At 42.8% G+C, this 27,948-nt stretch overlaps 3 protein-coding genes across 7 annotated transcripts in view; 1 reads left to right on the top strand and 2 right to left on the bottom strand.

The window, feature by feature from the left end:
• akap9 (A kinase (PRKA) anchor protein 9) overlaps positions 1–11,664 on the top strand; it is a 66,977-nt gene extending 55,313 nt beyond the window's left edge. For 4 of the 5 annotated variants that reach the window (XM_086280609.1, XM_086280608.1, XM_086280606.1 and 1 more), the window contains 25 exons: positions 138–224; positions 647–1,672; positions 2,100–2,234; positions 2,322–2,366; positions 2,485–2,625; positions 3,052–3,096; positions 3,193–4,308; positions 4,471–4,528; positions 5,372–5,487; positions 5,781–5,969; positions 6,199–6,366; positions 6,548–6,653; positions 6,737–6,932; positions 7,104–7,254; positions 7,351–7,695; positions 7,804–8,094; positions 8,197–8,429; positions 8,544–8,649; positions 8,811–9,005; positions 9,311–9,511; positions 9,694–9,926; positions 10,014–10,108; positions 10,193–10,340; positions 10,673–10,803; positions 11,106–11,664. In XM_086280609.1, the coding sequence (XP_086136735.1) occupies positions 138–224; positions 647–1,672; positions 2,100–2,234; positions 2,322–2,366; positions 2,485–2,625; positions 3,052–3,096; positions 3,193–4,308; positions 4,471–4,528; positions 5,372–5,487; positions 5,781–5,969; positions 6,199–6,366; positions 6,548–6,653; positions 6,737–6,932; positions 7,104–7,254; positions 7,351–7,695; positions 7,804–8,094; positions 8,197–8,429; positions 8,544–8,649; positions 8,811–9,005; positions 9,311–9,511; positions 9,694–9,926; positions 10,014–10,108; positions 10,193–10,340; positions 10,673–10,803; positions 11,106–11,149 (5,601 nt within the window). In that variant the 3' untranslated portion in view covers positions 11,150–11,664. The remainder of the gene's footprint in view (positions 1–137; positions 225–646; positions 1,673–2,099; positions 2,235–2,321; positions 2,367–2,484; positions 2,626–3,051; positions 3,097–3,192; positions 4,309–4,470; positions 4,529–5,371; positions 5,488–5,780; positions 5,970–6,198; positions 6,367–6,547; positions 6,654–6,736; positions 6,933–7,103; positions 7,255–7,350; positions 7,696–7,803; positions 8,095–8,196; positions 8,430–8,543; positions 8,650–8,810; positions 9,006–9,310; positions 9,512–9,693; positions 9,927–10,013; positions 10,109–10,192; positions 10,341–10,672; positions 10,804–11,105) is intronic. The other variant, XM_086280607.1, reaches the window with a different exon arrangement.
• Positions 11,665–12,448: 784 nt separating this feature from the next.
• On the bottom strand, positions 12,449–17,076 carry cyp51a1 (cytochrome P450 family 51 subfamily A member 1). The gene is made up of 10 exons (XM_086280611.1): positions 16,791–17,076; positions 16,590–16,688; positions 15,831–16,007; positions 15,589–15,715; positions 15,306–15,480; positions 14,956–15,075; positions 14,228–14,423; positions 13,799–13,894; positions 13,532–13,700; positions 12,449–13,408 (listed from the first exon to the last, which is right to left on the bottom strand). The coding sequence occupies exons 1-10, from the start codon at positions 16,944–16,946 to the stop codon at positions 13,230–13,232; spliced, it is 1,494 nt and encodes a 497-aa protein (XP_086136737.1). The 5' UTR covers positions 16,947–17,076; the 3' UTR covers positions 12,449–13,229.
• A 1,060-nt stretch (positions 17,077–18,136) lies between these two features.
• On the bottom strand, positions 18,137–26,571 carry krit1 (KRIT1 ankyrin repeat containing). Its single transcript, XM_086280610.1, has 17 exons — positions 26,339–26,571; positions 23,897–24,066; positions 23,540–23,696; positions 23,350–23,442; positions 23,116–23,245; positions 22,784–23,027; positions 22,585–22,700; positions 22,287–22,430; positions 21,992–22,148; positions 21,656–21,763; positions 20,074–20,230; positions 19,778–19,929; positions 19,517–19,683; positions 19,328–19,415; positions 19,024–19,230; positions 18,525–18,641; positions 18,137–18,439 (listed from the first exon to the last, which is right to left on the bottom strand). Exons 2-17 carry the CDS (start codon positions 23,996–23,998, stop codon positions 18,350–18,352), a joined length of 2,229 nt encoding a protein of 742 aa, XP_086136736.1. The 5' UTR covers positions 23,999–24,066; positions 26,339–26,571; the 3' UTR covers positions 18,137–18,349.
• Positions 26,572–27,948: the final 1,377 nt, after the last annotated feature.

The following is a 27,948-nucleotide window of genomic DNA, read 5'->3' as shown; positions in this document are numbered from 1 at the left end:
GCTTTTCCATCACCTCTTATTTTGCTGTGCAGGACTCAGTTATTCTTCTTTTCTTAGTCAGTAAATTTTCATCAATCCTCCAAAAACACTTTTTTTTCCCCTAATAGCCATCACATTATAATCTCTGACTTTTAAAGGTGATGGAGGAGAAGGACAATGAAATAGCACTTCTTAATGAACAGATCACTAAGCTTCAACACATGGAAACAACCTCTGACAACAAGGTAATGCAAAATGCGTATGTGAAATAGAAACGGAGTCTATTTCAAGTACGCATACCTCCGTGGAAGTGCATCGGTGTGTTTGGTCTCTTCTCCCCCCTCTGTCTACTTTTATTTTAGTTGGCTCCATTTTGCTATGTTTTTTGTGTGTGTTTGCTTGTTTTGTCCCAGTAAGTAGTTCCACTCCACCATCATTTGTTGTGAGGTGGTCATTTGCTCGTGTGAGGTGGCTTTTTAAACCTCTGAGTCTCTGTTAAGTGCCTACAATCTGATCAAGGCCCGAAAATCAAAATGGCAATGAAAACTTGAAGTAGCTCTAAGCACACCAGGGGCTCAGATGTTTAATGAAATAGCGGCATAGCCATGGGATCCTCAAATCTATTTATTTGTTAATGGGGTCATAACATCTGGATTTTACTCTTTAGGAAATGGATGAGAGGGATGAGCTGATAAAAGACTTGGAGTCTCAGGTGGAGTGCCTTCGGAGTGAACAAGAGCGTCTGAAGAGGAAGAACGAGGAGGAGCTCGACCAACTGAATGAGGTCATAGAAAAACTTCAGCAGGAACTGGCCAATATCGAGCAAAAGCAGCCTACAGAGGAAGAGGAGGACATCAAGGCAGAGTCAGAGGGTGATGCTTGCGGGCCGAGTAAAGACGAGTATGATAAAATGAAGCAGAGAATGGACTTGGCCACAAAAGAGCTCGAGGCACTGAAAAAAGAGCACAGCAAGCTGCTGGAGACCTATCTTCGCTTGAAAGAGAGCGCAGAAGCCTTGGCTGAAATGGAAAACCTGGAGAGCTCAGAGGGCGAGCTCGAGGAAGCTCTCAGGGAGAAAACTGCAGGGCTGGTTGTCTTACAGGCTCAAGTACAAGCTCTGGAGGAGAGTGCCTCATCCAGAGTGGAAGAGCTGGGCGTTCGAATTGAGGAGCTCGAAGGCTTGGTCAGTGAAAAAGACTCAGAGATAAGCCACTGTCGCTTCCTTCTGGAGCAGTCTCAAAGTCATGCAGAGGATCTCCAGAAGAAGATGTTGAACCTGGAGGAGCATCTAAGGGAAAAAGTGGCTGCAGCGTTGGTGAGCCAGGCCACTCTGGAGGCCTTCCAGCAGCAGTCAGTGGAAACGAGACAGGAGCAGGACCCACAGAAACCTCCAGAGCCACACGTTGAACCACAAAGCTATGAATTTGGTGATTTTGGCATCCCCCAAATGGATGTCAGCAGATTGTGTCAACAAACACAAGTGCCCACCGGGAAGGTGGTTCGTCTGACGCAGAAGCTTCGGGAGCTGGAGGTCGGACTAAGCGGGATGCAGAAAGACCAGGAGCTGCAGAAGCAGCTGCTTTCCAGCTCTGAGGAGGAGGTGCTCGAGTATGAAAGGAGGCTGACTGTGCTTGTAGATCTGCTCAGTCAGATGAAGGCAGGGACACTCCAGAGGACATCGTTGGCTGTGGAGGTGAGTACCATATATCATCTGCTCTAATCTATGTAAATGTTTCGTTATATTAATAAATAAATGGAAAATGCCCGGCAGGATTTCTGAAGCCAGCTCGCTCAGCTTCCAAAATGTGTTTATCTGTACAGTTAAAGTTATCTGGAATAATTCCTAAATACAGAGTGATAAAGTCATTAGATATTACCGATATTTTATTCCAAAAGTTCAAATAGAGGCACAAAACAATCACAAAATTGTGAATTTCTTTGTCCGTGAGTGAAAATCATACACCGTGAGCCCTAACTGCATAATGGATTCTGCATTATATGACTTCCCTGCACTGTAATTATTGATTAAAACAACAAAAATGCAAATGTAGTCCCTGTGATAAAGTCTCACATTGCGAATTGATCTAATAAGTCTGATGATTTGTGACCTTTTTTCACAGGCCTCCTCTGATGACCAGCAGAATGTGTCGCAGCTTCTTCAGCAGTTACAGGAGGTCAGAGATGAGACTTCAGCCACCAAAGAGCAGATGGAGAGCTACAAGGAGAGCTGCAGCAGACTTCAGGATGACCTCTGTGTATGTGCTTTTAAACGGCTTCTCTGGGTTAATTCATACTGAATGTCAAAGTGTTTTCTAGTGTGTGACAAAAGCTTTTCTCTCTAGGAAAAAACTGTAACGATAGAGAGGCTTCAGGAGCAGCTCCAAAAGGTAGGAAGAAAGAATTTTGATCCTTTCATGTTTACATTTTCCACAGCATAAAACAGTAATTTACTAAGAAACAACCATGCTTAGAGAAAAATTCAGAACTTCAACCTCGTTCTTTTAGACATCAGTTGGTGAGAGCGAAGAGATGAAGGTGTCGGAGCTTAAACGCCAACTAACAGAGGCTCAAAGTGAGGCAGCGACCACCAAAGAAGAGCTGAACAGCTGCAAGGAGAGCTTGGAGAAACTGCAAGAGCTGCTGCAGGTACAGAGCTTAGAAATCATGCTTTGTTGTAGCTGCTGAGTTCAGGGAAAACTGCCCAAACTTCACTGCTGCAGAATGATATTTCTTCATATCATAAAAACATATTATCACAGTACACACTTTTCTAGCTTGTGCTGCTCCTATGTATGCATAAAGATCAGGTTTATACTGTGGGACATAAACCTATTTGATATTCACAAACGCACAATAGCACTATTGTGTGTGATTCAATGCAAATGTACAAACGAGAGCCACTTGGATATCTCTCTCTATATTTTTTACATTGATTAATCAAACAGGATATAGATTTTTAATTTATAGGTGTTTGGGTGGGTTGTGTGACCTTTAGACGGAGCTAAATTTGCTGTTTCTACCCTGTTTTCAGTCTTTCTGCAAAGCTAAGCTAAATAATTTTTTTTTATTCAGGAGCGGGAAATGACCATTGCTCACCTCAAGGGAGAACTTTTCCAAGTAAGGCGGAAATGTTTTGTCTCAGTTGTAATGTCCAGTATTATCAGCATCAGCATAAATCTATAGTGTTTGAACACCTGTCCAATCATCTTCCAGGTAAAAGCAGACGAAGACAGGGACAGGTGGTCAGAGCTCACCCAGGAGCTCGAGAAGGTCAAAAACAATGCGGCTTCCACCAAAGAAGAACTCAAGAGTTACATGGAGCGTAATGAGAAACTTCAAGAGGAACTTCAAGTGAGTGAAGGTTCTGTTTCTAAACTCAAGGAGGAGCTGCAGGAGGTGAGAAAGGACATGGATACCATCAAAGAAGAACTCAACAGTTACATGGAGCATAATGAGAAACTTCAAGAGGAACTTCAAGTGAGTGAAGGTTCTGTTTCTAAACTCAAGGAGGAGCTTCAGGAGGTGAGAAAGAGCATGGATACCACCAAAGAAGAACTCAACAGTTACATGGAGCATAATGAGAAACTTCAAGAGGAACTTCAAGTGAGTGAAGGTTCTGTTTCTAAACTCAAGGAGGAGCTTCAGGAGGTGAGAAAGAGCATGGATACCACCAAAGAAGAACTCAACAGTTACAAGCGGCACAATGAGAACCTTCATAAGGAACTTCACACCCGTGAAATCTCAATTTCTAAGCTCCAAGGGGAGCTCCAGGAGGTACAAACAGTCTTGATGAAGACAGCAGAGTCTGGTCCTCCGTCCCCTTCTCCCTCTTCCTCTCCTTCTCCATCTCCCTCTTCTCCTCAGCCTATTTCCTCTACCACCACCTCCTCCTCCTCCACCACACAGCCCAAAAGGAAAGGAAGCAAACAGCCAGCTGGTAAAGGAAGCAGCACCAAAGACAAAGCATCTCTCTCCAGAAAAAACTCCACCCCTTCTAGCCAATCCTCCAACAAATCTTCCAGCCAACTGTTGAGCAGCAACTCAGAGCAGCAACATGCGACTGTAACAGACTCGTTCACGCAGACCGAACCTCTTCAGATGTCTGATCTTAGCCAAGAAAACAAATCTGCCACCAAAGAGGAGATGGAGGAAGTGATCGGAGAATACGAGGAGAAGATCGTACAGATGCAGGAGCTCCATGCAGCAGAAATCCTCGATATGGAGGCTCGGCACATTTCAGAGAGCGAGAACCTCCGCAGGGACACGCAGGCGCTGGAGGACGAATGCAAAGCTCTGAAGGCCGTCATAGAAAAACTGCGGTCTGCTGAGGTGAGGAAACGAGATGTTTTAGATGTCTGTTTGTTTGGATCCTTAGCTTGTTCTACATTTTTATCAGTGTAGTTTGATGCTTTTAAATGGCTTTCTTCTTTCTGCTTATCATAACACAGAAAGTCTGTGATTTTAATCTTTTTTTTTTTTCATCCTCTCTAGGCTCCTACATCAAGACAAGACCGCCCTGCGTCTCAGTTCAAAGATGGCTACACCAGCGGTAAGTTTTAAGTGTTTTAAACAAAACTAGAGTAAATCGTTTTTCATTTCTCTTGTAGGAAAGTTGGTTTCTTAAGAGTGTATCTGTCAGTTTAATGTGAGGCTACAACCTGCTTAGCATGAATACTGAAAGCAGAGAGGCTGGAATTTTGTTTATCCTCAAGAGCTCTCTGAACCAAACCTTGGAGTGGATCTGTTATAATAATTTAATTGAAACAAACCTCACTAGGGTAGCTCTGTATGATCCACAGTATAAAATAAACGACACATATCTTAACTGAGCTTTGCTGGAGCCCTTCTGTTCATCCTGTCTGAACTTTTTTGCTCCTCTTCGTTCGAGCCAGCTTGCCTGTTATTGGCTGCACCTTTCAAACTGAAGGTTTGAACAGCATGTGGATGGGCCTTATCAATGATAGTTACAAAAAATGTCTAAAAACAGTCGTTTAAAGCCTGACATTTGATTCATAGGGATTACTTGCATATACTCTCGTTACCTGGTTTGAGTCCGGGAGGAGAGACAAATCCAGCCTCAGGGGGTCAATGTACTCCTAGTGTCAGTTTCAAGCCAGGATAAATGGGTAATGGGTTGCATCGAGAAGTCTCTATCCAAATTAAAACATGTTTCTCTGTGTCTGGAGACCCCCTTTGGCAAAAGAGAGCAGCTAAAAGTACTCTAACTTCAATTTATTAAAGTTTGGTCATATTTGTAACAGTATACAGAAATCGACTTTTCTTTTTTTACTTTGAGTGCCAAAAAGAGCTCATTTATCCTTAATTTTAGCTTGTTTAGCATTTGTTTTCTTTGTTGCGCTTCACTTTTGTGATTGTTTTTGTCATCATGCAGACAGCAGCTCAGACTACAGCCAGAGGACAGGATATGACCTCCCGAGCCTGCAACAGGAGTTCAGGACGACTCCAGAGGGAGCCAGGAGAGATGAACCACTGCCAGACCGGATCAAGGTACAGCTTTCACTTACTAATGAACCATGAGTGATGTCATAAAACTACAGGTACTGTGTAGTATGTTTCCCACCATGTGAAATGTATATAACAAAATCCAGAAGGTAATTGTTTTCATCTGGAGGCGGCGTTTTTATCACTCATCCAAGTGACTGAAAATGCTGCCTCCAGATGAACTTTCCCGAATGTCCTTGCCTGTATTTGTGAGCATGCAAAAATTTGAGCAATATTTTGTTTTCTATTCTTCAGAAACGTTGTAAAAGTTACACTTTTTCTGCATTGCTTGTCTCTAGACGTTGCTCCGTGAAGTGCACCAAGAAGGCATGCAGGTTCTTTCTCTGTCAGAGCTCCCACTTTCTGAAAGCGAGCCAGGCGACCGGTTCAACGTCCAGGGCTGGGTGAAGGAGCGAGACGCCCTGCTGGATACTATAGAGTCCCTAAAAAACTTCATCAGCCAGATGCAGACACACAGAGAATCACAGGTAAAGAAACCTCACCGCAAAACACTACAGCAGCCTAAAGAGTCAAAACCATTAAAGTTTAAAGCACCAGGGGGGTTTTGAAGATCCCGCTGTCGTCTGTTTGTCACATCAAAGTCAGTCAAGGGGCTTTACGGCATTGGCATCCTCTTCAAAATAACAACAACTGCCCTAAAATATAAGAAAGCCCTCTTCTGAATTTGCCTGAATTTGTGTGTTTGATTCACTGCAGATGTCCGGCAGTGTAGACTGGCGTGGAGAGCTCCTGGATGCAGTTCGGCAGGTGTTTATAAAGGAGCGCAACGTGCTGAAGAATGCCCTCTACAGCCAGCTGGACCTGCTGGACACCAGTGACGCCATCATTCACCTGAATCAGCTGGAGCGGAGACTGGCTGAGCAGGTCTGTAAAGAGTTCACCATAATGACTTCAAAAACTGTTGTAAATGTTCATCAGCTGCAAGAAAAAGATTGTAGAATTTTGTTAGCCTGAGTATAAGCTGCTCGTTAATTTGTTATAGTTTGGGTCTCTGTAGATAGTTATTTGAACCTATCATATGGCTGTTTGTGTGTCTCAAATACAGGACGCCCAGCACAGAGAGGCGATGGGTTCACTCCGCACTGCAGAAAGGTCCAGTCTCATCTCTGAGATTCATCAGCTCCGTGGCCAACTAGAGCAACTCCACCAAGGTGATCCCAGTTCAGAGTTCATTTTGCTGAAAATAAGTCTTTTTGTATTTTATATCTGTTAAACGTCTGCCTTCGTCCTTCAGGTGCCCGGTCTGCTGTCTCATTGGCTGGTGAAGGTAGCATAAAGGAGCAGAGGGAACGAGTTGGAGCTGATGGAGCCGGGGGGGCTGACAGGCTGCTAGTGGAGGAGCTAAAGGGTGAACTGTCTCAGACTAAACTGGAGCTGGAGACAACCCTCAAAGCTCAACACAAACACCTCAAAGAGCTGGACACACTCAGGTTAGACCAGACATTAAAGTAACAAGCAACGCTGGAAAGCGCAGAAAACATATTAAATGTTTAAGATAAAAATCACAGTTTTGGATATATTTGCATAATAAGTAAAGAGTTTAAAAAGATTTTATTTAAAAGTAGTACAGTGAAAATGTAGCCTTAAAATGATGTCAACAGGGCGGAGGTATCCCAGAAAGCCGCAGAGGTGGATGCACTAAATGATGAGCTGACAGAGGAGAGGAAGAAGAGCAGAGATCTTCAATGGGCCATGGAGAAGGAGAAGTGTCAAACTGGGAGGACCGAGGAGAGCAGACGAGAAGAGCTGGAGGTAAGATGGCAGGAGCATTCAAGCGTGACGTCAAAGTTTTTTCCCAAAGTTTGAGTATTTTTGAGAAGAAATTGTGTTTTTTAAATTTCCCACTAGGATCTTCAGCTTTCTCTGGAGGAGCAGAAGAACCACGTAGCACAGCTGAAACTGACTGTGGAGCAGGAGCGACAGGCCTCCTCTCAGCTCTCCCATCAAGCTGAAGAGGAGCGTCTCAGCCTCCACAGGCGCCTGCAGGAGCTCCAGGTCCAGCTTGAAACAGAGCGAGCTAAGGCCCAAGAGATGAGCACTGCTCTGGGGAGAGAGAGAGATCTGCGGACTGGCGTTTCCTCTGATGGTGGTCACCTCCATGAGGAGCAGGTTCAGAAGGATGGGAGAAGCTCTGAAGAGGGAGGAGGTCTTCTGGAAAGACTGCAAAGGGAGCTGGACGACAAGCACGCACAGGTTCGATGCTACAGTTGCTTTAACTGTCTAATGACACCAGACTTCAAGGCCTTTTATCAGTGGCTAGGATCTGACTGTATCATGATTAAACATGGTTTCCCTCTCCAGGTGGTGGATCTACTCAGTCAGGTTGAGGCCCAGAAGCTTGAGGTGGTACGAAAAGAGGAGGAGCTGACGCTGGTGAGTCAGAGATCCAGAAGAGACCAAGAGGCACTGCTAGAGGCTCAGGCCAAGCTGGAGAGGCTGGAGGCAGAAATGGCAAAGGTCCAGGAGCAGCTGAGAAGAGAGCTGGAGAACAGACAGAGTCTGGAAGAAGAGAATGAGAGACTGGAAGGAAGACTGAACCAGTTAGGAGAGCAGAGGGAGGGGATGGGACCTGTGGAGGCTGATGGCCGGAGTGTGAGTGGCACAGATTTTACTTTAAAAAGACTTTTAGTAACATTTATTGTTTCTGATCATGTTATCAGGAGCATTGAAGCTCTGTTGTTTTTATCTTAACAGCAGGCTGTGTGGCACAGTGACTCCACGGACCGCACCAAAGACTGGGTGCTCCAGCAAAAGAGCGGAAACCTCCACACAGAAAGCTCCAGCGCGTCCCCTCACAAAGAGGTCTCTTCAACAGGCCACAGCAGTGGGCCGCATCATGGCCCGTGGCGCACGGTGGACAGGATTGTGAGCAAACTCCAAGTCATCTCCTCAAAGGTCCGCAGCATGCCGAGCAAAACCACTGGCAGGTAAACAAAACTGCTGTTTACTTTTTTCTTTTATATTTATTTCAGAAACTGTGCAGCACAATCACACCACACAGACCTCCTCTGTAACAGCTTTACTGCATTTCTTCTGTTCAGGCTTACTGCAGAGGTGGACAGTGAGGAGTTGTCCTGGGTCCAGTCCAGTCTCGATGAGGTCATCACCCTGCTGCAGCAGTCCCCTGGTCTACCCTCCGTCCCTGAGGTCAGCACACGGTCTCATTTTTGTTTTCCCTTCTGTGAAAAGGAGAAAACACCCACTCACTGCTAGTCTCCAGCCAGAATCAGCTGTTCGCGTCTGCGTTTACTAAACAACATCTGCTGAGCTTTACACGTGGTTGTGACTGCTTGTCTTGTTTCCCTCAGAGTGCGTCCCTGCTGGCAGGAGGCTCCTCCAGCTCCTCCAACACGCTGACTGAGCGGCTGCTGAGGCAGAACGCTGAGCTGACAGGTTTCGTCAGCCGTCTGACCGAAGAGAAGAATGATCTGAGGAACCACACGCTCCGCTTGGAAGAAGAACTGCGACGCTATCGGCAGGTTGGACTGGGGTCAGGCGACAGTGTGAGTACACCACAGAAAAACCTGCTGATTCTGAGATGGAGCACAATACTACAGTGCTATTTTTTTCTGTAACAGTCGCGTGACCGTCCTGGTTGGTCTAAAAACTTAATATTACATACACATGACATGTGGTAGAGACAAATACCACAAAGATAATGACCAAGGTATTTTTATAATCCTATGTTTCCTTCATAATGCCATTCAGAACTTAAGTAAACGTTCAAACTGGCTCGCATAATGATACATATTATTGTTTCCACCGTCTGTCATTTGCCTCTGACTAAAGAGTGTTTTATCTTCTGCAGTCCAGCAGACGAGGAGCATCAAAGATGGACTCTGCAGGGTTGCTGCTTTCTCAGGAGCGGGAAGCTTGGGCTCGAGAGAAGATCCGTCTGGAGAAAGCTTTGCATTTAGCTCAGTCTCAGGTGGCTAGACTCAGGGGAGAGATCAGGTCCGAGAACCTGCGAGAGATTACTGGGCCTGATGCCGACAATGCTGCCCTCAAGGTCAGCAGATCACTGCTCATAAACTGCTTTGTATCTGAGTAATGAGTTAATTGTACTAACCCAAAGAAACGATGCAGAAGCATCGCCTAAATGCTGGAGTTCAGTGTTAAAAGACATTTGATGGCCTCTGAAGTTAAACTGCTGTCTTCTCTTCTCCTTTCATCTCTTTTTTTAACTTCCAGAGGATGTATGGGAAGTACCTGAGGTCAGAAAGCTTCCGTAAAGCACTGATCTACCAGAAGAAGTACCTGCTGTTACTGCTGGGTGGTTTCCAGGAGTGTGAGGAGGCCACGTTATCACTCCTGACCAGGATGGGCGGTCGGCCGTCGCTCTCCAGCCTGGAGTCCCTCAGTCAGCGGTGCAGGGGTGCGATGCGCTTCCGCTCTATCGCCAGAGTCTCTATCGCCCTCTCCAGGTGGGATCTGAAGCTTTGGGGTTTTTTTAAAAGTTTTTTTTTTTTTGTTAGTTTTTTGTCTAAAACCAATTATATTTGTTCATCTAGAATGCGTTTTCTCGTGAAGCGATGGCACAGGGCGACGGGAATGAGCTCCACGGCCTCCTGTGCTGTTAGTAAGAACGGAACAGGACAGATCTTAGGTAACCAAAGCATATAGCAGCTTGTAACCTCTCTATATTGTCATTTACATGTGATACTCATAATATTTTCTTAATTTCCGGCAGGTACAGAGGCGAGGGATTCCCCTTATCTTCACCCAGGTGGTCCGGAGATGTACAGAGATAGAGGAAGCGGCGGGGGAGGAATGTCTAGCAGCAGGGGGAGAAGTGGGCGGGAATCCCCTCGATTGGCTGTCTCCTCCACACATCACAGGTACAACTATCAATCAGGATGCTAACAATATTTATTATTAAACGGTTTTCCTTTTTTAATGTTTCCAGTCTACTTCTTATTTTATCTCCTGATTAAAGGAAAGAAAATACCAAAATTATTGAGAATAAAGCTTCAAACTTAGTCTGAGTAATTAAAATAATGAAACTGATTTGTAAAGTTATGATGAAGGATCACTTTGGACATCAGTTGTTTAGGCTAATGTATACTCATGAGTACTGTAGAGTAAACTGATTTTTTTTCTTTTCTCTTTTGCATTAATGTGGAGTTCAGATCCTTTCCGACTTTCTTAAATCTGTGTTTCTAACGTGCAGGTTTCACATGTCTGGAGACCACGGACCGCTCACCTGTTCCCACTTGCAGAACTACGACCCCGACCGAGCGCTCACCGACTACATCTCCAGGCTGGAGGCCCTGCAGAGGAGGCTGGGCAGCGTGACATCAGGTAACACGAGCAGCCCAGCTCACATGCATTACGTGTGATCGAGTTACAGCTTTCTTCGTCATCTCAAATTCTATTGGAGAAAAACACTTTCATCTATATGTGGAATATAAATAATTACAAATTTGGTTATGTCTGCTTACAGTACAGTACGTGTTTGCCCTGTAAAGCTGAGAAGCAGTGAACTCACAATTTCTGATTGTTGCACCCAAAGCAAGCGCTGTGAAATAAATGCATGTGTAAAGGTGTGATCCGTACCCTGGGTTTGGCATATTTACTCAACTCCTCCTCTTTTCTCTCCCCAGGTGCTTCTTCATATGCTCAATTGCACTTTGGCTTGAGAAGATAGATGCTGACACGTTAACTTTGGCTTGAAGAAACTCAGTTGCCTTTTTCTCGTGCTGAGCGCTCTGCTGTTTTCTACCATTCTGGTGTGGACTGTATCTTTCCATGTGGACCAAAACACATTTTTTATCAGTGTACGACATGTTGTATTCAGGCTTTTTGTTGGTCGCCGGCACTTGGAAAAACAGCTACGTTTGTAATTTAATCTGCCTCTTTGTTGTGGATGATCTACAATCATGTATAATTTGTCTAATGCTAATTTAAGACTTTGTGATTAATTTATATGTTTGTGTTGTATGGGTGGAGCGTTATGTAGAGGATGTTTGGGTTTACTGTTAAGGAGGCTGCTGCTGGATATTCTACACTACACTGTGTTTTGTTTAGGCCGGACAGACTACAGAGGACATTTGTAGAGAACGTATTTTTGTAAACCGTTAGGAGCTTTGAATTTTCTGGGTATTTTGTCAAAAACTGAAATAAAGAGGACTACGTTATTTCAAAAAGGTTTGCTTCATTTCTTTTTTTCTTTTTGCATCTTTTTTGTTAAACTTTTTTTGTGGAAAAATTTAGCACCATCAAGCTTCATTCAGATAAACCAGCAATAGAAACAAAAACTCAGCTGAGGACATCTTTAGTCCTTTTGAAAGCGAATAATTATTTCTTTTAACACTAAACAAATGTTGCATAGGGAGCTGTTTAAAAAGCACAAGGGGGGGTCAAAGCTGTAAAAATGAGCTTAGCCTTCCCATGAACCCATTTAATGGTCTTCCTTTTTTCCTCCTGCCTGGGAGATTCATATTTAGTTATTATTAATATTTTAGTATCCTTTGTCCCAACCTCCTCCAAACCATCTTACAATCACTCACAATGAAAACCTTATTCTTCCTCTCTTCCACCTCCTCCCTACTCTCACTACAGATCAGTGTCATCTGCAAACATCACAGTCCACAGAGACTCCTGCCTGACCTCATCTGTCAGCCCGTCCATCACCACTGCAAGCAATAAGTGGCTCAGAGCAGATCCGTGATGTCATCTCAATTTAGGTGTCACCACAGTTATTCCCTATTCCCTAAATATAGTGAAGGAACCCAAAGTACTGGACAGTGCATGACTAAATGTACACGGCCAAGTCTATTTAACCAAAATGATGAAAAACAGCTGTGTTGGAAGATAAAATGTTCATCCTCTGGCATTAGCTGACACGAGGCTCAGTATAGATCTCATCATCAGTGAGGTTTGCTTGTAGGTGGGAGATCTCCCATCCTGACGCACACTCTGTAACACAGCAGGGTTCAGAGGCTCATTTTCATATTTTTATTGATTTTTCACCCAGTTTCACTTGTTTGTTTGTTTTTTCTTTTGTCTTCACAGCAGGAAAACTTTAACATACATCTCAGGAATAAAAGATTCCCCACAGATTTAGTAACCCACCCCAGAGCTTTTAATTAAATCACATGGTCTTCCTCAGCAGATTATTCAGATAGCACAGGGTTGTTTTCTCTCTTCTCAAGTTTAAACCCTCATACTGAGTAATGCTCAGGACAAGGAAAAATATATACTGTATATACACAACTGGTCACAACTCATCTGCAGATGAAGATCATGTGACTAACCTTATAGCTCCAAACATCAGAGAGCTGTAAATGAACCTCGTGGTTTTAACCAAGTTTCCAGTGTTCAGAACTTTTAGCTACAGGATTTTAAAGTTTGCTGCAAAATCGATGATTAACTCTGGAAAACAAAAGTAAATACGTCTTCCCGGGTTGACTCAAAGGCTTCATTCAGTCTAAAGACGTCATAAGGCGCTAGTTATTTCTCCATTTGTATTGTTTTTAAAGAATTCACATTGTGAATAAGAGCATCAGCTTTCACGCTGGAGTCTCACAGCCCCTGTTTTTCTCTGCAGAAAGTCACACTTATCTACAAACATTCATTCATGAAGAGAGCCGGACTCTAGATGAAATACAGGAAGAATAAAAGCACAGCTTGGGCATTAAGAGCAAAGTCCACTGATGTCAATTTTCCTCGATTCAAGCCCCCACAAGGTTCGAGCTTTACTTCCGATGCTCGGATGTCTCCGTCTCTCACTGCTTCCTCCTCTTGTATCTGATGACGGGGTTGTGAGGCGTGTGGATCATCGTGGTGTAGTTGATTGTGGGGAAATATCCGTCCACCAGGTCAAAGTCGTACATGCGGAGCAAAGTGGACCAGATGGTTTTGATCTGGACGTAGGCAAAGTTTTCCCCAATGCAGCGATGACGGCCTGCAGGCGGAAAACAGGATGGATTTGATTTCATTGAACTCAGTTTGACTGATGTCTGGTTTGGCTTTGAGGTGTTTTATGTTTACTTTATTTTACAGCAAACAAAAAAGCGCTTCTTCATACCGGCTCCAAAGGGCACATAGGCGAACTTCTCCCCTGCGGCAGGATTATCGTTGAGGTAGCGATCAGGTTTGAACTCCATCCTGTCCACCCAGGTGTCATGGAGCCGGTGGTTAACAGTCGGGGAGACGCACACCTGGTGGCCCACAGGGATGGTGTATCCTGCTGCAGTCTGAGAAAGCAGAAGAGAGAGCAGGTACAGCAGTCAGCTGAGGTTGTCTGCGCGTATACATGACATCATAAAATCCAGTGCTGAGGAATGACCCATACCTGAGGAGAGCGAGCCATCCTCATCATCGTCATGATGGGTGGGCGGAGCCGCAGGGTTTCCTTTAAACAGCGCTCCAGCAAGCTGAGATCCTTCAGCTAAAGATGGCGACATGAAAGTTTAGAAAATATCTGGAGCATCAGTCTGGTTTTGAGGAATAAAATAACCTCTTTCAGCTTTTTTTTTTTTAATTTATGTAGACCTCCACCTGAATGCAGCAGCAAGGGGGCGCTAAAAACATCTTTACTCCTGTTACCGCAATAATTTTCTACAGCCAGCAGGGGGAGTATCTCTCACAAATCAGAGGTAACATCTGAGGGAGAATACTTACATTTCACATTTAAACCCTGCACATTTTTTTTTTTTTAACTCTTCACTATTATTAGCAGTAATGAACCTCATTTTTATCACAGTCCACGGGCGACTTTTACCTGATCGAAGTTGAGTGGAGGCAGGTTTTCCCCGCACACAGCCTTCTGCTCTGCGTAGCAGCGCTCCTGCAGGGCCTTGTCTTTGGCCAGGAAGAAGCCCAGCCAGGCGCTGGTGGTGGAGGATGTGTGCTGACCCGCCAGGAGGAGGCCGATCAGCATCCCTGCAATTTCGTCATCGGTCAGCGGCCGTCCATCTCTGAGGAATGAGAAAGTTTTTTTAGTTCTCAATCCTTCATAGAGTTAATTGTGATTTTTATTTCTTTTTGATAATAAGATCTGAATATTCTGGGTTAAACCAAGTCTCCTTTGAGTCTTTCAGGGCTGGACCATGACATTAAACATAAAACTGTTTCTTTGCATGTTGACTTGCACTGTCATTATGTAATCGCAGGTACATCAGTTCAGTAAGAGTTGGGCAGTAAGTGTGTTACCTCATTTGACAGAAATTTATGGATTTTTCTCTTATGCTCACAGACCTGCAGACAAACCTGCTGCTCTCTGTTTGTATCAAGGAAGAGGCTCATTAGCAGTAATATCTGACACACAGGTTGATTCCTCGCTTATAAACACAGTATGTAAGTCTATAGTGGCAACTGTGCTTTCTCCTCCAGCTCTTTGTTTACTTATACAGCAAATGTCCACACCTGTGGTCTGGTTTTGTCCTACTCTTTGACCCTGGGCTGTTTTGTTGTTTTAGCGCTTGTTCTGAGCCGCTGATGTCACCTTACTTGTATGTGGAGTCCATGAAGGTCTGCAGGATGTCATCTGCTTTCTCTTCAGAGCTCCTCCGTTTCTGAATCACTTTGTAGAAGATGTTCTTGATCTCTCTGTGAGCTCTGTCCCTCTTCCTAAACAACAAACAAACAAAAAAACAGAGGTAAATATTTCCAAACAGTATTGTGCTGTTTGCATCATATCACATTGAATCCCTCTGGTATTTCTTTTGCCTGTGTGATGCCATCTTTTTTTTCCAGTTTTGTTTTTTTTTAAATCTGTCTAGTCAAATTAAATCCAGTGTCGTCTTCACCCTGTGTGCAGACGCAGCACTGTACTGCATGAAGATGTGTGAGAGACCTACCTGAAGCTGGGCAGGGGCAGCCAGCCCGGCAGGAGCCACGCAGCGTGGGTAAATCCTCCGTCCAAGTCGGCGTAAAGCTGGGCCACGCGTTCATCCAGCATGCTGCGGATCTCTTTCCCGTGCAGGCAGCTGCTGGCTGTGAGGATAATCAGCTCGGACAGAGCCTCGAACAGGTCTGAAACAGGTCAAAGTTCATTGACAAACGTTTGGTTTTTGATCTAATCTGTATCAAGTTTTATGGTTAACTGTTTTGGACTCAGCGTTGCAAATATCGGTGTCTTACTTCTCTCCCCGCTGTCTCCCCATTTCTGAAAATACTCGATCGTCTCTCTCTCAATGATCTCGATGTGTTCCCTAAAACGAGCAATGTTCAGCCCCGTCTTAAACATCTTCTTCTGCTCCAGAAAAATCTGCAGCAGATTAAAAGGAAACATGCATCTCAGCTGATCTTAGCATGCAGAAACTCTTTAATACATTTCCACCTTCCTTCTGAGGCGTGAACTTCTCAGGTTCTGGGATACTCACGTGGTTCGGCACGTCGTAGGCGACTCCTTTGCCGAACACCGGAGTGGTCAGTCTCGAGTAGACGTCCTCTGCGTTCAGGTCTTCGTTCTTGCTGTTGAACATCAGCGCGGCTGCGTCGCTGCCCAGCAGGTAGGTGAATGTTTTGCCCACCATAGTGAAGCTGAATACAGGGCCGTACTGTGGGGGGAACAGCAGACACGCAGGAGTTCAGACGCAGGGGTCAAAGTAAAATAAATCTCTGACAACTGAGTTAAAAAAAACTAAATAATATATATACAGATTAAACTCTAGATCAGTGGTCCCCAACCCCCTAAATATATGATATGATAAGATATGGAACCTAAATCAGATTAGGGATATTGTACTGTATTTAGCTTTATTTTGTATCGTGCTTTTTCTTTTTCTCTCTCTCATTTTTCATAAATGACTTATACTGTTTACAAATACCAAAACTAGAGCAAAATCAGTCAGGAGCTACAAGGAGAGAGCCAGAGTTGCCTTGGCCTGTTGTCGCTTTCATTTGCACCACAGGAGCTGAAATGGACTCACGATGGTTTAAAAGCATTTCCTCATTTTTAAAGCAGTTTATCTTCATGATCATCTGCTTTGTTCAAACTTTGAACCGCTGTCAATGTTTAGAGTTAATAACTTAAAGTAATTGGAGGGGGGGGCTAATCTTCATATTTTAGGACTGATTATTAAACTGTTTCATTTCTTCTGATTGAAAACAGTCGCAGGTTCATTTTTCAAAACACTTACTTTGTTATAGGCATTTTCCAGAAACTCAATGGGGCTCTTTCCAAAAGCGATGGCATGTCCCAGAAAGGGGATGCTGGAGGGTATGTAGGGTGGATGTTTCTGCGCAGAGAGACATAAATAAATAACAATAAAAAAAAAATAACAGTGACTTGAAACTAAAGCTTAGATAACGGTAACTGTTTTTCGTCTGAGCACACTCACCACGTCCACGGACTGTTTGAGCAGCAGTTTGGAGATGTATCCCAGAGTGAGGGTGAAGACGGACGCTGCTAACACCACGGAGGTCAGGTTCTCGTTCATTTTCCCCATAGTGTCCCCGAGCAGTTTAGCGCTCATCTGATAAATGTGCATCGACATTTTTCCTGATAGCCCCCGAAAACAAAACCTTTAAAAACTTAACCCCGAAACGGCCCCGGTCACCGTCCACCTGCTGAAAGGCTCTCGGTCGAGAACAGTTGGTGATATTTCCCCAAAGTCTCGACCTGTCAACACTCGTCCTGCCCCCGCCTGACCAATGCTGGATTTTGATTGGTTGCTGACCACGTGTCAGTCAAGCAGCTCTCGCTGTGAATGGTTGAGGCTACCTGAACCGATGTCTTGCTACATGATGTCACACCAGCAGGGCGACCATCGATTTTAAGACCTTTTTTTTTTTTTTTTTAATTTAAACTTTTTCATGTACCTCCAGAATTCAACAATACGGGACGTTAAAGTCCTGCAAAGATAACGAAATATATTACAATGTTTAATATTATATTATTATATAAACGTTTACAGCAATTCAATTCAATTCAATTTTATTTATATAGCGCCAAATCACAACATAAGTCGCCTCAACAGCAATAAATGAGCTGGTTTGCAGTTTGTTGGGGGTGTGTCGGATCATTAATGATTGTGACTGCTATCATGAAATTAGCAATACATGAGCGTGCACAATAGCAACATTTTCCTTTCAGTAAAAGCATAAAATCAATTGCGGAACCTTAAATAAATAACTAATAACCACTTCAAAATCCTGTGATGGAGTGCAACTAGTACAGGAGCTGGGCTACAAATATGTTTTAAATGAGGTTTATTTTCATCAGTAGCCTTGAAAACCTCATAAGTTCAGTTCTTTAATATACATTATTTTAAAATATATATATGCCAAGAAAATATCCTCCATAGCTTTACACCACCAGGTGAGACCAGGAAATGTTTGGTGATGATGCACAAACTGTAGGTTTCCTGTTCTTAACTGGCAAGAGAAGACCACCCAGTATGGTCTTCTGCTTTAATGTTTGATGTAGTGTGCATTGAGAGATGCTCTTCTGCATATCTTGGTTGCAGCCAGCTGTTATTTGAGTAACTGTTGCCTTCCTTTCAGCTAAAACAGCCCAGCCACTATTCTCCAACTTCTGGCATCAACAGGGCATTTTCACCCAGTGAAGAGAGAGTGCTCCCCATTTATAATAAAGCAAATATTGATTTTCAGCCTCCATCGAATGAATTCCTCTAAAAAAATAACATTGTCATTTCTGCCTAAATATGAAAAACACATCTGATCATACAATCAATCACTTTATTAAATAATAAACATATTTACATGCCATCAAAATCCAGGAAACATTAAAATAGAGAATGTGAAGTATATCACTAAGCCAGTTGTACAAAATGAGGCTCTTGTGGAAAGGCTTTCCAGAGTTACTGCAGTCAGATGATGGTCGGAACAAACAACCCGAACTGGGAATTTTGTTGGCAGGTAGTTTCTTCAACAGTTTTCAGCCATAGGCGTATTTGTCTGTGATGCCTTTCTCATTTGGAGTTATCTGCCCACTCAGTTTCATTAAGAGCTTCACAATAAGGCCAGCCTGAAGGGAAAGAATAGACCTTAAAGGTTAACAACCATATATATTTCAATAAATATTATTTGGATTTCAAGAAAAGCTTTATTACCTGTTTTGTGTGCACGATGAAGTTCATTTTGTTGTCACCACTGTGTATCTGGAAATACTGGTCTGCATGTCCAAGCTGCCATATAAACGTGCTATACTCTAAACTGATGAGAAGGACCTGCAAGAGAAGAAGTGTAATAAAATGTCACATCAAGCTTCTTCAACTAAAACTTAAAAACCAACAAAAATACAGCATTATCGTTTAATCTATCCTATGGTAATCCCAGAGGGAATATTTAAGTAAAAATCTAACTAATCTAAGAATGCAAGTTCAAATACATTCTGTAGATGCAAACGGCTTTGTGCTATTGTGCTTCAATCGAGCACGTATTGCATATGCTTTAAAAACAGGCAAATTCGTGTGGGAGGGCCCATGCTCATAGTCATCTATCCATTTGCTCCACCAAGCTGAAGAATAAGTAGCTTTACATTCACAAACTAGAGCTTAAAACATTAAAAAAAAACCAAAAATTTAAAAACCCAGCAAAACGGCATTTTACCTTAGTTTCCATGTTCATGAGATGCAGTCCCTTTGTGTTCACCCCCACGTAGACACGGATGACTTTGTGGTTGCTTGCGCTGGCCTTGGTGTAGACCTGGCCTGTGAAGAAAGCTGCTCCGTAGGTCGGGATGTCCCAGCAGTTCTGCAAGAAGAGCCGCTGCAGGTGGTGCATCTCTTTACTGACCCCCTCGCTGGTGCTCAGAGCCTGTTGGTGAGAGAGGGACAGGACCTGATGTCACCTCAGGGAACACTGAAATGTATTTATAAGATAAAAAGCAATTAAAATAAAAACACAAGTGTACTTTATACTCATGAAGAATCCTGTTGGTCCAGTGGTATGCTTTGCTTTTCACCTTGGATATCGGCACGATTGATTTGAGGTTTTCCTCACTGTTTACATAAAGCACAGATTTTATCCGAATGCAAATAAATCAGTTTGTTAGAGCAGATATTAAAAGTGATTTAAACACAAAATATGATTCGTCTCTTACTTGAGGAACCCTTGCTTGTGCTTCTTACTCTCATAGTTGCCATAGATGATTTGCAGGAGGAGGCTGGCCAGCGTGATCAGCTTGTTGTCTGGAGCAGGGAAGAAGCCCTTGAGAAGGCAGTGCCGGGCCTCGTCAAACAGGATAAGGATGGCCAGCGGATCCTCCACCTGAAACAAAGCCACCAGCAGGAAGCTGATGAAGAGCTCTCAAAACATTTCGAGTTGAGCTGTCACTGATGCTTAGGTGGTGAAAGTGACCTACCTTTTTCTCAATTTCAAGGGGCAGTCGGACATCCCTGCGGAGGAAGAGCTGTGGCGTTTCCCTTTGAGGATCCAGCACTGTGAGATCTGTCACAATCTCAGTCCAGATCCGGAGGTGCTGCAGGGGTTTGTGGTACGGCTTCAGCTGCAGGTCTAACACACAAAACCACACGCACACAAATCTTTCTGGGATCTTGCAGTGACACCACTAACTACAGCTTTTGGTCTTTATTGCATTGATGTTACTAAATTAAATAAATAAATACATTTGGAAAAAAAAGAAACGAGTGGACTCACGGAGGTTCTCTGAGCAGATCCAGATGGTGAAGTATTGCTGGGTCTCCTGAGACAGACGCATCCCCTCCATGATCTGCTGCACAGTTGTGTTGTTGCCATGCTTGAGCTCTACGGAGCGATACGAGCCGTCCATGCGGTAGATGCGCACCTTCTCGTACTGTGGATCACAAACAGCACAAATGGTGGATTTCTTAATATTAAGTTTAAAGTCAAAAGACACGACGCTTTATTCTTTATGCCATCTTACACCCCGTACACACCAACAAAAACTCGCGGGCAACAGTACTCTCGCGATATAACAGAAAACAAGTTAACAATCTTTCTCTTAAAAATAAAAGTATAAACCTCTCTTTAAAACATTTGTATACATATATATGTAAACAAAAAAACTTGTCAACATTGTTGAACATTCAGGAAACATTTCAATACACTTCGCTTTACTTAAAGCATACTATAACACTAAAAAGTGTTATATCAGAAGGAAGCTGTCATGTCTGCTCTGTGTTGTTATAACGGCACATGTGCATGTGTTTTACTGGATACCCCTTTTCTTCAAACAAGGAAAAAAAAAAAATATCAAAATGAGTGAATGCATCTATGCCAGACTCAATATCAACAACATATAAGGTTAATTAAACATGGCACGAGCAAACAAACTAAACAATGACTAGCTCATTATGAAAAAGCATGAAAAACACAGCTACAAAAATCCACAAGCTTTGCTGCTATAATCCCAGAGCTTTCATGACTCAACCCCTCAGGGCCATTCCTTTGCCCAATATCAGAAACATAATTCTTTATGGAGTGCTGGTTTCTATTTAAGGAAAAGACAATAATGACATGCAAAATAAGAGTGAAACATGGCTTAGTCCTGGGAATGTCTGACACCTTTGACTGTTCTTGAAGGAATATCACCAACAGGCGATCAAAAAAAAAAACTTAACTGCCAGGGAATTACATTCACAAGTCACTTTAGGTACAACTTTCCAATTGCTTATCAACACAACCCATTACATGGGAACAAGTCATTGCATTAAGACAAGTAGACATGGTCAAGATGACCTGCTGTAGTTAAAACGGGGAAGAATTGTGATAAAGGTGACTTTGAACGTGGCATCAGAGATCAACTTGGTTATTATCTTGCCCAAGGATCCTCTGGCACGCAGACTGGAGCAACCAGGGATCAACCCAGCAACCTTCCAATTGGTGCACGACGTGCTCCTGAGCTACAGCCACCTCATCTGGATTAGAATCTAAAGCAGCATTTATATTCTCATCAAACTCCTCAATTATGTTTTATTGTTTATTATTTTTGTTATTACCATTTTATGTACTGTGATGCCTTTAGGATGCCATATTTGTTTAACAACTATTATGTTACATTAAAATACAACAACAACAACAACAACAACAACGCCTGCAAATCAATCAGCAAAAATATATGCATTGGGAAGTCTATACTTATGGGCTTAAGTATGCTGAAGTGTATTTAGAAATAATTGCAAACTTTATCTCGATAACATCCTGAAAAGGCTGTTGTTCCACACAAAGGAATAACAAATAGTGTAACTGTGTGACTCACTGGTTTGCTGTTGGCTTGCTGCAGAAGTTTCACAGTCTCCTCCCACTCGTTCTGTTTGTTCTCCTCGCACACTTGGAACGGCGATCTCTTCTGCTGGTCTTCTATGTGCTATTGGTGGAGGAGTCAGTATCATGACATAGTGATTAATGTTTACCACTTTATTATGTAGTATGTGGATACTGATAAAAGACAAATCAGCTATTATTATTATTATTATTATTATTATTATTATTACTACAAACCAATAAAAAAAAGTTACATTTAGCTGCAACAGGATTTCTTTGAAGTAATAATAAAAAAAAAAAAAAGAAAAAGAAAAAAGTGTTAAATTTGTACCCGGTCGATCTCAGGGTGCTGCAGCAGCAGTTGGACGATCTCTGCGTGGCCTCCTCGGGCTGCAAAGTGCAGGGGGGAGCTGAGCTGGCCGTTCAGCAGGTTGGGATTACAGTTACCCTTCTCCAGCAGCAGCTTGGTTGCCTCAACTTTACCGTGCCTGGATAGAACCACATAAATATCAAACTTAAACATAAGTAATGGGGGAAAAAAAGAAGAAAAAAAAAAGACCAGGAAAATAAGAAATTTTGGATACTTTTAAGCCTTTCTTGAGCTGTCAGATGAGCAGGAGACTCACCAGCAGGCATAGTGTATGGGAGCCCAGTGATCGTTGTCCAGCTGCTTGACTGAGAAACCGCTGTCCAGAAGCTTAGAGATCAGCTCAGTGTCTCCTTCCAGGGCGCTGCGGTGGAGAGGAAAGTCGTCCACCCACTGGTGATCCCTGTGGAGACAGGAATTTATGCTGAAGAGAACAGTGACTAAACATGACTTCAGTTCAAGGCATCCACGTTGTTAATCAAGACTGTCCAGTGCGCCCCAAAAAGAGACAAAGTTAGACACAAAGTCGATAGCAGTTAACCAAAACAAGCCCTCACTTGTCTTCTGTCACACAGTTTGGTCCATGCTGCCATTTCTCCCTCTTGGGGATCTGGATCTTGGAATAGTCTGGTGCCCCAAGCCCAAAGTATGGGTTGATGATAACTTTGTCCACCTGCAGACAAAACGAAAGGAGGGCGATTTAAGTTTCCAAATCCACCAGAAGAATTATGTTTCTTTGCATATATAAAGCCTTACCCTGTTGGTGTACTGCAGATCTGAGCCGTAGAGTGGATTCAGGATGCACATGTCAGCCTTCTCCAGGGACATCATCTTGCTCTTGATCTCCAGAGCAGTGTAGCCCATGTGCAGACCCTCATCACTCAGTTTGCCCTCGCTGCTGTAAGCCGGATTGCTTACGTTGGTCTTCACCCGCTCCACGGGTGCTGGTCTGAATAAAGCAGGGATGGCATGAGGCACAGTGTGCTGCTCTGCTAACCATCTGCGGAGGGGAAAGAAGCAAAGGGAAGGGGCGTTTACCTCTGACAAAATCGCAGAGCTAAAGAGCACATTTACAGACTTCTCTTTACTTGTCTAAAGCCAGGAGCATCTTGGAGGTGACGGAGCAGAAGTGAGTGCTGGTCTCACTGCACACCCGCATTATGTCGTGGAAGCAGTAAAAGCTGGGGCTCCCGGGGCTGTGGACAGGCTTGCTGTTGTCTGTATAGAAGGACTCATTAATCTACTGCATGCACAGCTTAAACTTTGTTAAACGTTAAATAAAATTAGCTAGATCAGTTCAGGATGAGATATAGTTTACTTACCTTTAACACTGACTGGTACAACAAAAAGTGAGGCTTCTTTCCCTTCATTGTCACCTTCAAGAATAAATTTCTTCATGTGCACCACACGCTTTCCTGCACAGCAAAAACACTGGTTAGATCAGTGGTTCCTAACTCTCCCCCCAAACAACAGTTTAATAAATCAGCTTGTGCACAAATGCGTCAGCCTCACCAGCGCAGCTTTGGTTACTGGAGAGCGGTTTGATCGTTTCATCAACATAATCCAATATGGATTTGGATTTGTCTCCTCCTGCTTTGAGCTTTGTTGCCAGAAGGACTTTCTTTCTTTTCTTCTCCTTCCCCTCTAAAGGCACTTCTTTTAAAAGGATCTACCCAGACGCCAGAGGAAAAACATGCAAACAGAGGCTCAGTTAGAAACTCCAGTGGGTCTGAATTCACTGAAGGGTGTTTATTATTCATGCATACAGCAGTGATATGCCCAAACCAACAATACATTACAGGACATCAGTGTTCTTTCCACCTCACTGTAAGACATCAAGGACAGTGTGTTAACTGATTGTCTGCCTACCTCATAGGCTTTGGCTCTGTATTCTTTCGAGCTCAGGCTGACTTGATTCTTCGGACGAAGCACAGCAACAAACACATCCTCGAGGGTGTCCTTGTTGCCCATCGTGGCGTCTTTTCCTCAGACCTGAGAAAATATGCTACATGGGGGCCAAATGCCGTGGAGAGACATGCCTAAAGCATGGGGGAAAAAATATCAAAAAAGGTGAAGGTTGCTAAGAAAAGTAATTCAGTGTTTGAGCAGTGACACTCAGTCTATACACAGGTTTAACTGATCACAGAGCGCCTACACTTTAGAAACTTTGGATTCCAACACCAAAGCAAGTGACCGACCTGGAGCCCCACAGCTCTCACTGCCAAAACCAATCACCCATTCACACAATTTTATAATGTCCAACGTTGTTTAATGCTGTCACCACGTGGACAGAGAAAGTGAACACACCCATGTGGGAGTTTGCAGTTACATGCAAACTAAATGTGCTTAACACAGAAGATCAAAAACATAAAACCTGTGGCAGTGAAAACAGCAAAATACAGCAACCCACCCCCATCACCACCTATTTAGTGATTAAAAAGGGTCAAGTCTGTTTTTAAATTTATGCACAGTTGTAACTGATCTCAGGTGAGCTTGTTCCAAAGAACTGGACCACAATAACTGCAAGCACCTTCAACACACTTGGATCTAATTCTGGGAATCTGGACCTGGATCTGGACCAGGTCAGATAGGGTTGTAAACAGTGTGTCTGTGAAGGTTCTCAGTCATCCAGTAAACAGTGGGCAAGTCAGAGATATACCGGGTGTGTTGAGGGCAAACCATTAAAATACTTTTATTAGTTAATAAAGCTTTCAAAGGCAATTTTATAATTTTAATGGGAACAAATTAAGTTCCTTCAATACTGAGGCAATATGCTCAAACTTTCATGTGCCTGTAAGGACTGTGTGCCATGTTGTGATCTTAAGTCATCCTACTGATGAGTTGGGTAATCCAGTGAATAGAGCGTTACAATAATCTAACCTGCTTGATGTGATTGCATGAACCAATTTCCCAGTCAGTTTGAGATAAGGATTTTCTAACGTCAGATATATTTTAAGGAATAGAAAGCACTTCTAGTAACCTTATTGATGTCATAATCCAACCTGGGATCAATGTCCAGAACTGCTGATTTGTTAACTTGCTCACTGTGTATCTGTGTAGGGCTGATGCATATGAACACATTTTCTGTTTCCGTCGTTGTCTCTGGCTGTCTTCTAGCACTTGCGGGTGTAGCACTTATGCTGCACCCAAAGTAAGTGTGGTAAGAACTGCTGCAAACTTCACTCTCAAGTTTGACTTAACAGCTGTGGAGTTGTGAAGCATAGCGGTGCACCATAGAGAACCTTTTAACCCCGTCCTCCTCGATGCCTTTTGTCTTGTACAACATAAAATATTCACAAAGACCACGTTTACCACACTGAGGTAGTACCCCCCTCCCCCAAACCAATCACACAATTTAATGAACACCTCGTAAACACACGAAGTGTAAGATTAGACCTGCTGCCAAATTTACACAGAAATCAGAAAAAGAGAAAATATCCAGTGACCGGCAGTTCTAAGGTGACAATGCCCTGCTGATGCCATAGCAAGGCAACAACAACTCAAATAGGTAAAAGGTATGCAGAAGAGCACCCTGACGCAGAAGACCACACCAAGTACCACAGCTGTCAGCTAAGAACAGAACAATTCACAGGGGCTCACCATAATTGGACAACAGAAGAATGGAAAAGCATTTCTGCTGCTACGATCAAATGGTAGCGTCAGAATAATCCACAGTTCAGCCTGCCGCTGGTGGTGTAACAGTGTGGGAGATATTTTACTGGCATACTTTGGCCTCTTTAGTACCATCAGAGCCTCATTTACACTGCACAGCCCACCTGAGTATTTTTGTTGACCATGTCCATCTCTTTACGACTACGGTGCAGGATAACACACCATGTAACAAGCTCAAATATTCTCAAACTGCTTTAAAATATACCTCTACATATATATTCTTTTATTATTTCATATTGTATACCTACTATTTTTAATTTTGTAGTGTATTTACACCGTTTTATTTATTGTATCTTATTTTTAGTCACTTTTGAACTGCATATAAATAAGTAAAATATAATTTAACACACAGTAAAACTAGTAAGAGTCATCTCAGAGACAAACTTGTTGAGTTCAAAGACAGGTCACGCCCCGGAAACCAGGCTCGGCTGTCTTTCAACTGTTATTACACGGACACCTTTACATGTTGTATTTTATACACACACACGGTATACACTGTCGTATTCAACCAGTTGTCATACATTTCCTTGTCCACGTTAAACGACAGAACTTTTAGAGGGGAGTCAGCAGCAGTAGCTGGGATGCTACATTCATCTTCATCAATGTTTTTTTCCGCTTTTCCGAGCAGCTGAAACTTACCGAAAGCGACGTGACTTTCTTTCAAAACCACCAAACGGAGCTTTCCTCGGCTCTCCGCTCGTCTTAATTGGGTTAAATTAGCGGTCTGAAGCCGGGAGGTTGCCCCAGCACCGCTTCCAGGAGCAGTTATTTTTGGGTTGAGGTAGTTGCAGGCCTTTTTAAGACGGGGCAGGGCTGCAGAGAAACAGAGGAATCACGTTACGTTTGAGTGCAGCAGCTGCGGCAGGACGACAGAGGACTCTGCTGGTGAGGGGGACCACGTACACTCAATAACAAAGCATGAGCGTCAGGTAGCGTCTGCTGTGCTCCGTAAGACTTATTTATGGATATATTTAAAAAAAAAAAATCAAATCTATCTCTAATTTTGTGAGTTTTTCAGAATTTCAATATGATTTATTGTCCTCTTAAAAGACCGCCTCCCCCGAAAAATCTATGGAAGCTTGTTTAAATATTTTTTTTGAATTGTCATCCATAAGTCAAAATTTCAGGTCATTAGCTCAAATTTTGACTTACAGGCTTTGAAATGTTGAGATATTTTGACATAATAACATAATAATCATTCAGAAGTTTTACAAGTAGTAGTACGAGTTTCGCTTGCTATGAAGGCTATATGCAATTTTTAGGATAATAAAAAATACATTTTGAATTGAATATTATAGCCAACAGCTAATATATATAGATAGATAGATAGATAGATAGATAGATATTTTAGATGTTTCTCCGCTAGAGGGGTGTATAAAGCAAATAAACGTATGTATATTCAAAGATATTTATTGCTTTAATTGGATCAGTTGTATAACTTAAGCTAGCGATGTCTTTTATTAACCATAATGAATTAGCAAATTTAACAGATAAATGTGTGTTAAATATATCCTGATCATTGATATTCCTCACATTAGTTCCCACACTTTCTCACAGTCTTCAACCCTGACTGATAAAAAGGGAAAAAATTTTATGTATATATTTGAAGAACTGGTGAAACTCACTGTCAAAAGCGACCTCCCAAATCACTTCGACTTGAAATTTCAAGTTAATTTTTCAGAGGTTTGTGTTATTAAGCTGAAATTTTGAGGAAATCTGAAACTATGTGTTTTGTTTTTTTAATTTTTTTACAGGCAGACTCAAATTTCCATATAGGAAAATCGAAAGCTGACAGGAACTCTGGGAAAGAGTGTGGGGGAATAACACACTGGGGGTGGTTTTGGGGCAACCTTGAACCCATACCTCTACATATGGGTTTTGCATATGGGTCACCTGCTCAACCAAGTGAGCTGCACAGTAGATTCACCCCAGTGCTATTTATGCTTAAAGCGTAATCATAATTCATGAATTATGTAGTCTGTACTCTAACAGGCTTCTTTAAACCCAGAATAATTACTACATTGTTGAACTCAGTGAAAGAAAGGAATGTATTAAATAGACATCAAGTTCTCATGAAGTCAAGTCAATTGTTTTGCTGGTATTATGATAGCAGTTTCTGTTTCAGAGAGCCACTTTTCAAAAGGAACTGAAGTATGGATATAAATAAAATTCTTGTGAGTTTATTAACTGTGTAGTGGGGTTTGGTTTCTAGCAGCTCAGCAGACTGAGTTATTAGAGAAGTTCCAGAC

This window comes from Aulonocara sp. 'chitande type north' Nkhata Bay, linkage group LG22 (assembly GCF_057382095.1).
Source record: "Aulonocara sp. 'chitande type north' Nkhata Bay isolate Kocher_YH1m ecotype deep benthic linkage group LG22, A_spYH_male_GT1.1, whole genome shotgun sequence".
In the NCBI taxonomy this organism is placed as follows: domain Eukaryota; kingdom Metazoa; phylum Chordata; class Actinopteri; order Cichliformes; family Cichlidae; genus Aulonocara; species Aulonocara sp. 'chitande type north' Nkhata Bay.
The sequence above is the reverse complement of the archived record's forward strand: the minus strand, read 5'-3'. Positions and strand labels throughout refer to the sequence as shown.